The sequence below is a fragment of the Alexandromys fortis genome, unplaced genomic scaffold, assembly GCF_014885135.2.
Source record: "Alexandromys fortis isolate MF-2015 unplaced genomic scaffold, M_Fortis_MF-2015_v1.1 scaffold_363, whole genome shotgun sequence".
In the NCBI taxonomy this organism is placed as follows: Eukaryota; Metazoa; Chordata; class Mammalia; order Rodentia; family Cricetidae; genus Alexandromys; species Alexandromys fortis.
In genome coordinates, this window is record NW_026068233.1 from 460,687 (window position 1) to 469,236 (window position 8,550).

General features: G+C 52.9%; 1 protein-coding gene across 1 annotated transcript; it reads right to left on the reverse strand.

Annotated features, from left to right (window-relative positions):
* Positions 1–621: 621 nt before the first annotated feature.
* Positions 622–5,480, reverse strand: Dhh (desert hedgehog signaling molecule). Its single transcript, XM_050130893.1, has 3 exons — positions 4,904–5,480; positions 1,932–2,193; positions 622–1,684 (listed from the first exon to the last, which is right to left on the reverse strand). The coding sequence occupies exons 1-3, from the start codon at positions 5,213–5,215 to the stop codon at positions 1,059–1,061; spliced, it is 1,200 nt and encodes a 399-aa protein (XP_049986850.1). The 5' UTR covers positions 5,216–5,480; the 3' UTR covers positions 622–1,058.
* Positions 5,481–8,550: the final 3,070 nt, after the last annotated feature.

Here is an 8,550-nt window from a genome sequence, read left to right on the forward strand (position 1 = left end):
TCTCTCTCTCTCTCTCTCTCTCTCTCTCTCTCTCTCTCTCTTTCCTACAATGCAGCCCAAGTCAGCCTTGAACTCATAGTCCTCCTGCTTTTGTCCTTTCTCCATCTCCAGAGTGTTGAAATTATAGGCGGGTACCACCATTCCTGGTCACTCTAGGATTTCTGTCTAGGCCACAAATGTGTGTGGACTGTAAGGAACACCCATGATTCATAAACTGGACTAGCAAAATCCCAGAAAAAAGAAAATCAGACCGCTTCATCAGCGGGCAGGAGGCGGCTGGGCTGTTTTATAGTCGACAGGGATAGGCCAAAACACCTCATAGAAGACTCCAAATGCATTGAGCATCAGCCTTCAGGTTCCCTCGGTAAGCCACACCCCCACCCCACCCCCGAGTTGAGATGTGTACTCATAAGAACAGTTTTGGTCCCGGATGGGGGTGCGACCAGCACCAAAAACAGGGCAGGGTATTTCTGGTCTGTTGCTGATGGTTTGGGACACCCTCTGCAGCAAAAGAGTTTGAAAGATCCTGCTGCGGAAGAAGGGAGAGTTGGCATTAGGTGTTGACTCTGGTTAGTCTGGATTCTCCTCCTCTTTGGAGGTGAGTTACCTGAGTGAAGGTGGTTTCCAATAAGCCTTCCCTTTATTAAGCCACCTGCAGGAGAACGCGAGGCATCAGATTGACTGGCTGTGTCAGACAGTGTTAATGCCACACTCCAGGCCCTCACCTTGGTGGGCTGGGCAACCAGATCATTATATTACAATTTATAAATAGAAAATAAAATTATCGGGTGAGACTGGGGCACTGGGGAAGACGCAAAAAAAGTCCTCATTAAAGAGTGCCCATCAGCAAACCCAGTTATCAAGGACCCGAGGAGCACTCCTATCAGCTAAAAGTTGCCTCTAAACCAATAAGTTCCAGTAGAGCTCTTCTTTTTCTCTAGTCTCTTTCCATACCCACTTTCCCAATCAGCATCACCTATGCTGCCCACATCCCCAGATCTTAGCACGCCTCGGTTTCGGTTTCGCCCAGAGCCTGGCGTACTTCTATACTCGGATGATCAGCCCATTAACTCCTCCGCCAAGCGGTAAAGTAGTCGAGAGTACCAATGCATGCCAGTCGGCTGGACCGCACCCCCGGGGAGCAACGCCCCGAGCGCGTGCAGCAGGCGCAAAGGAGCGAAGGCGCGGTGGGCCCACTGGTGACTCTCCAGAACCGCGTAGCAGGAGGCGAGGACGTCGTTCACCAGCAGCGTCCCGTGCGCAGTGAGCGGTGCGAACACGCCCACTGCTTCCTCGCGGGCCACACGGGCTACGCGAGCCGGCCGGAGCGCGTCCCCGCCTGGAGCCAGCACCGAGTCCCCAGCGCGTAATCGGCGCGCAAACACCGGTGCAAAGTCACCTGGAGCCGGCGCTGGCCCACGAGCCGCGAACACCAGATGCCAGGGTGTGAGCAACAGTTTGCGCGGAGGCCGCTCGGTCTCCACAGCTACGAAGGAGGCGCGGCGCTGCAGGTCCCGGTCCAGGAAGAGTAGCACCGGCGTGGGCACCACCCGGCCCGCTGCATCGGCGGCTAGTACCCAGTCACCACGATGGAGTTCTCTCAGCCCCTTCCGCTCGCCGCTCCGCAGACGCACTGTGGCATTTCCCGGAAAGCAGCCGCCGGCTCGGACCGCCAGTGAGTTATCTGCAAGGAGGATTAAGACCAGATCAGCAAATACAAGAACAGATTCTAGAAGATGTGGGTGAAGCCCAACGCAGACCTCACTAGTCACGGGATATCGTTCAATTTCCAGGGATCTAGTCACACCTTGAGTGTAAGTGGAAAAGTTGGTTTACAACACTAATGCCTGTTTGGTCCCTTGAGGGTAGCAAGGAGACTATCCCCCATCAAAGCCCCCTTTGGATGGATCACCATCTGGCGTCTACTGTACCAGCTTTGACCGACACGTGGACGTGGTTTCGGGACTCATAGTAGACCCAGTCGAAGCCTGCTTCCACTGCTAGGCGCGCCAGCAAACCATACTTATTGCGGTCACGGTCAGACGTGGTGATATCCAAGGCGCGGCCTTCGTAGTGGAGTGAGTCCTGAGCGTGGTGGCCATCCTCGTCCCAGCCTTCAGTCACACGTAGGCGCACTCCGGGCCACATGTTCATCACCGCAATGGCTAGAGCGTTCACCCGCTCTTTGCAACGCTAGTGGGGGGAATAAGCAGCCAGTTTCCCCACTACCATCACCACCGGGCAGGCGATGGGCAGGGTGAGGTACAAGGGACCAGTAAGGCATCCGTGCATCTTTACTCTCTGGACCAACTCCATTCCCTCCCGGGTTCTCAGTGTCCTGGGGAAGCGAGGGTCTGAATAGGTGTAGTCACCAATCTGTACTTGATTGCCAGGGCATGCTTAGAGAACCGAACCATGGGATTAACCCCTCTGAAGGTGAGAGGGTATCTCCATACCTAGTTATTTTCCCCCATTTTCAGTGCCTACATCTCACCCTTATTTGTTCCAGGACCTCAGTCCAATCAAAGAGAGACTCATAGGAGAGAGAGAGGATGGAAGTTTGGTTAGGGAGGGCCTGGCTCCCCGAATCGAGTCCTATTTAAGCCTGACCCCCGCCCCGGGCCCCAGTTGCCCTCCCTCCGTCTGATTCATCTTTTGTTTGGTTGCCTTCCCTGGCACTGGGCATCGCTTCCTTCCTTCCTTCCTTCCTTCCTCCTCCTCCTTTCAGCCTCTAGCATTAACCCATTGGTGGTCTGGGTGCGCCCCTACAGAGGTGCCCAAGAAGAGCCGCGTGGGATCAAGGCTGCTGGAAAAAGAGTCGGGTGGCGGGGGCTGCATGAAGCACAATGGCTATTCTCCCGGATGACTTAACTAAGCGAGAATCTCGGGCCGAGGCCGGGAACGCGTCGGGAGAAGCGGACTCAGCAGCTCCAGCTACAAAGGCGCTTTTCAGCCGCCCCGGCTCAGGGAGAGGAAAGGGCAGAACGCCGCGCCCCACATCCCTGCTCCCGCCCGCCAGGTCCCCTCCCCCAGCGTGGCCAGCCTGCCACTGTGTCAGTTCTGAGAGCCCCCCATCTCTCCTATCTCTGCCCTTAGAGGCGTGGGAGGAGCAGCACCTGAGAATGGCAGGACCTACCTCCACCTCCCGCGCAGGGTGGGAGTGGAGGAAAAGGAGCCATGGATGCAGGCCTGCACCCCCGGGGGAGGGAGGCCACGGTTATCTTGGCGGCTCCGGTCTGGGAGTTGGAGACCTTGGCGAGCACCAGAGCCGCGACACCACGGGAGCAGCAGCGCAGGAGGAGCGCAGAGAACAACTTCTTTTTCTTTGTCCCTTTTCATCTTTCACCTCGAACTTGGATTCTAAATGATTGCTAGAGGGGCATTCCCTACCCTCTTTTCTAGTCAGCTGCACCTCTGAAGAGGCGCTATACAAGTGGTACTCTTTCCAACTTCGTGTCGTTTTGTCCCCTAAGAAGGCCCTGACCTGCGGGGGCAGTAGCCCAGAACAGAGGAGCCAACTCAATAGAGTCCTTTTGCAGCCAGGGTGTGGGAGATAAGCAAGACTGGGTGTGTGTGTGTGTTGTGTGTGTGTGGGGGGGGTGTTGCCCGGGCCTTTGGAGGCCTCCTGAGCCTATCCCTTGTTCTGCCCCCTGCTGCAGGTTTCAACCAGAGGGAAGCACCACAAGGTTCCATGGCCAAGGTGGAAAGGAATGCTCCTTTCTGATTTCTAGAAAGAGAATGACTTCATCCCTGGAGTGATTAGTTCTCACCCTTAACCACAGCAAGCAGGAGGTAGAGGCAGGAGGATTTCTGTGAGTTTTACATAGCAAGTTCCTGGCCCATACGGGCTACATTAAAAAAAGAAAAAGAAAAAAAGAAAAAAATCCTTCTTCCTTGTACAGGTTTTCCTAACAAAGTGACCTGGAAAGCTATGGCAGTGAGAGGAAATCCGTACCCTTTCCTCTCCCCACCTCCCGACTGCACACACAATTAGGTGTTGTAATGGAAAGTATATAGGACTCGGAACCCTGAGACCCAAATTCTAGTCTTGGCAATGCCATGAATTTAGCTGTGAGGCCCTGATTAAATTGCTTTTTCCCCCTGGGACCCACCTCTCAAATATAAGTGAGGGGTGGGGTGGGGTGGAGAAATATGTCTTCTGAATTTCCTTTCAGTTCTGACATTCCAGGACGTGACCAGAGAAGGTTCTTTTCCAGGTCATGGTCCACCGTATTCCAGGCAGGTTCAGCGCCCATCTGTAGCAGGTGCTCCATAACGGTAGTTGAATTTAATTATTTATTCGAGGCAAAGGTCTCACCGTTCATCTATCTATTCTGAGGACGATTTTTTTACCCAAAGTCTCTCAAGACGGGAGGACAATCCCTGACCACCCCATTCTCAGAAAGATGGCCTGGTAACCTGACTCTTGCCCATTCCTTTTTCAGCCCCCTTCTTTTTGACTCAGAACTTTTGGACATCAGGCCAAGAGTCAGGCTAAGCGTAAAGCCTTCTGTAGGCTACCTACCCTAGCCAGCTCCTGGCCCCCAGCTCACCCCAGCCCTTCCTGCCTGGCTCGGTGGCTGACCCCCGGTCCACGCCTCAGCCATTTCCCGTCTCGCCTGCCGCCATCCTCCTTTCCCCGCCCTCACTCCAGCCTCTCCCAGATTCACTCTCACTAGTCAGTTCCTCCTCCCCCTACCCATTCCAGCCTTTGCCGTTTGGATTCCTCCAAACCACTACCAGCCAGCAGGTTATTTGCTTTCTTGAAGGATGTGATGAAGGAGGTCTTACTTTATTTTAGTTTAAGGTCTCGGGAGATAAAGTGACAGTTCATACCCAGGTAGGAAAACCGACGAGGAGTTACTGATGTGCAGGAGAGCAGGTGGGGAGAAGCGCTCCTTACCTCTGTCATCAGGCGGTCAGCCCCGCTGTTCTCCTCATCCTTGAAGATTATGTCGGGGTTGTAGTTGGGTACGAGGTCCCGGAAGCGCTCGGACCCCCTTGCTACCCTCCCCTCCGCTGGCCCACTCGCGCCAAGGGTCCGCTCGGGCACACTAGGCACAAACTGCTTGTACAGCAGAGGCACAAGCTGCTTGCGCACGTATCGCCGCCGGCCAACCGGTCCCCGGCCCGGCCCGCAGCTCTGGACAGACAGTGCCAGGAGTGCCAAGCAGCACAGGGGCAACAGATTGGCCCGCAGAGCCATGGGCACCATGGAATTGGTTCAAAGGGGGAGCGTTATGGTCCTCAGTAGCTCTCCTGTCAATTGGACATCTCCACAAGAGCCAGCACCGCTGATAGAGAAGCAAGCTCCCAGGGTACCTGGAGCGCTGGTGGCTCCGAACACCTGGCAACCACTAACTGCTTACATGCCCCGGGGAACCTGGAACCTACCACTGATAGACTACCATTACAGGGCAGGTGGGTCGAGGGTGAGTGCCGGCCCAGCCGGCCCCTGCTGCCCAGCTCCGGTGCTCCCAGAACCGCCCTGACCCCGCCTTAAGTGGTCCCTGGCCCCGCCCCCCGCCCTTCTCCCAGGACTGTCCCGCCCTCTCCCACCCAGGCGGGGGATCAAGCGGTCACCACTGCTCCATTCTTCACTGAAGTGTGTCCCATCCTGGAAACCAGGCAGGCACCTGCTTAGGAAATCCTTGAAGCTTTACAGTCCTGGCTGCCTGGATAAGCATCCTTCTACCTCCGAGTCTAAATTAGGAACCAAACTATCTTCCTCTGCTAGTCTTTGCTCCCAAAGTCGACTCTGGCAGGCCATGCCCACTGCTGTCATCCAGGAAGTCTGAGTTCCAATTTCTGCTCAAGGCCATCCAAGCCCTTTGGGCATACAATCAAAGCCTCCCTCCTCTGTGGTCCTCAGGTCTTCTTGGTTCTTCTCCCTCCACAGTCATCCATAACCAGAAGTGGATCCCAGAGGATCATTTTCCTTGGTGAGTTTGTATCTTCTGAGGAACAGAGCTGGACTCTCACAAGCCAGTTTAGGGGTGGTGTATGTGCATGCACACGCCACAACAGTGGAAGTCGGAGGACTTTTGAAAATCAGCTTTCACTGTGGGCTCTTGGGATTAAACTCAGGTTCATCGGGTGTGGCAAGTCCTTTGACCTGCTCATCCATCTTGCCAGCCCAACGCTTTCCCAGCCCTGTGTCCCCTCAGTCTTTGCCAAGTACTCAAGGGTCACTTTTCATCCCTCCCCCTCCTTCTTGACACAATCTAATGTAGCGCAGGTTTGGTCTTGAACTCACATCACAGAAGGCTGACCTTGAAAGTTTTCTCCTCTGGTCTCCAGCTGCTTCCCAGAGATGCACCACCACACTGGGTTTATGTGGTGGGGGCCAAAACCAGGGCCTTGGGCTGGAGAGATGGCTCAGCAGCTAGGAGTGCTGGCTCTTTTTCCAGAGGCCCTGAGTTTCTAGCACCCACATGGTGGCTAACTACCATCTGTAACTCCAGCTGGGGAGCGTGGTCAATGCTGTCTTCTGGCCTCCTCAGACACCAGGCATGCAAGTGGTACACAGATATGCAAGCAAAACACCCATACATATAAAACCTTTAAAATAAAAATAAAAAACCCAGCACCTCAAACATGCTAGGCAAGCACACAACTGATTTTTTTTTTAAATATTTATTTATTTATGAAGTATACAGCATTCTGTCTGAGTATATGCCTGCAGGCCAGAAGAGGGCACCAGACCTCATTACAGATGGTTGTGAGCCACCATGTGGTTGCTGGGAATTGAACTCAGGACCTTTGGAAGAGCAGGCAGTGCTCTTAACCTCTGAGCCATCTCTCAGCCCCACAATTGATTTTTTTAAAAGGATTTATTTATTATGTTTACAACATTTTGCCTCCATGTATCCCTGCAGGCCAGAAGAAGGCACCAGATCTCATTACAGATGGTTGTGAGTCACCATATGGTTGCTGGGAATTGAACTCAGAACCCCTAGAAGAGCAGCCAGTGCTCTTAGGCTCCAAGCCATCCCTCCAGCCCCACACAATTGATCTTTATCAATCGAGATATATCCCTATTTCTCTGTTTTGTCTGAGACAGTCATTTGTAGCCGATCTGGCTTCAATTTGCTGTGTTAAGATGGCTGGCCCAAGGCCTGGTGGTGGTGACACACACCATTACAGGTGGATCTCTGTGAGTTCAAGGCCAGCCTGGTCTACAAAGCGGGTTTCAGGACAGTCATGGTTGTTATACAGAGAAACCCTATCTCAAAATAACCAACCAAACAAACAAACAAGATGGCCCTGAAATCCTGAGTACTTTACCCTGGACAATGCATTTTGATTAAGTAGTCATTTTGAAGCTGTTGAAAGGCAGTGGACACCTAAAATCTTGATCTGTAAGAGGATGAGGATCAGTTCTCTTCACCTCACGTCCTCTACCTCGTCCCTCTGGATCCATTTCCAATTCTCCAGGCCTCCTCTCAGAGACACTTTTTTTTTTTTTTTTTTTTTTAGTTTTTCGAGACAGGGTTTCTCTGTGGTTTTGGAGCCTGTCCTGGAACTAGCTCTTGTAGACCAGGCTGGTCTCAACTCACAGAGATCCGCCTGCCTCTGCCTCCCGAGTGCTGGGATTAAAGGCGTGTGCCACCACCGCCCGGCTCAGAGACACTTCTTACCCACCAGTTCCTATCACTGAAGTCAGCTCCTCTGAGGATTGCAGCCTGCAGATGGACAGACTTCCTCATCCTCAGCCACATAGCTGTCTTCAGGGCTTTGTTGTTTTGATAAATAAAAAAGACCAGAAACCACTTGGGGAGGAAAGGATTTCAGCTTACAAACTCCAATTACAATCCATCATGAAGGGAAGTCAGGAAAGAACTTAAGGCTGGAGGGCTGGCTCAGCAGCTAAGAGCACTGGCTGCTCCTTTTAAAGGACCCAGTTTCTGTTCCTAGCTCCCACATGGTTCACAGGGACTCCAGTTCCAGGGGATCTGACACTTTCTTCTGACCTCCCGGGGGACCAGGCATGCTCATGGTAAACATACATATATGCAGGCAAAACACTCATATTAAAAAAAAAAAAAGACAAAAATCCTGAGCGAGAGCCTCAAGGCAAGAACCTGGAAGGACCCAAAACAGAGGCCATGGAGGAGTATGGGGCTTGTTCTGCCTGTTTTCTCAAGCAGCCTGAGACCACCAGCCTAGGGGTGGCACTGCCCACAGGAGGCTGGGCCCTTCTACATCAATGAAAGAAAAACGCTCCACAGATTTGCCTACAGGCCAGTCTTACTTTCCCAGGTTAGTCTTTCCCAGGTATGTCTAGAGTTGTTTCAAGCTGACAAAACTAACCAGGACAATAACATATCTTGAGTTTGCTACTGGAAGACAATTAAGGGTGGAGAGATGGGTTACCTGCTTCTCTAAAAGACCAAGGTTTAATTCCCAGCACCCACTTGGCAGCTGATCAGCGGTCCCATATCCCACACCAGGGGATACAATATCTTCTTCTGGCCTCCTCAGGCACTGAACCCATGTGGTGTGCAGATATACATTCAGGCAAAACACTCAAGACATTAAAAAAAAAAA

Bases quoted from the DNA above. Each gene is read 5' to 3' on its own strand.
- Dhh (XM_050130893.1), bottom strand. From the start codon at position 5,215: ATGGTGCCCATGGCTCTGCGGGCCAATCTGTTGCCCCTGTGCTGCTTG. The intron at 2,194-4,903 runs GTAAGGAGCGCT...TCCCCCCACTAG, and splicing joins CTGACCGCCTGATGACAGAG to CGTTGCAAAGAGCGGGTGAA. The intron at 1,685-1,931 runs GTACAGTAGACG...TCCTCCTTGCAG, and splicing joins CCACGTGTCGGTCAAAGCTG to ATAACTCACTGGCGGTCCGA.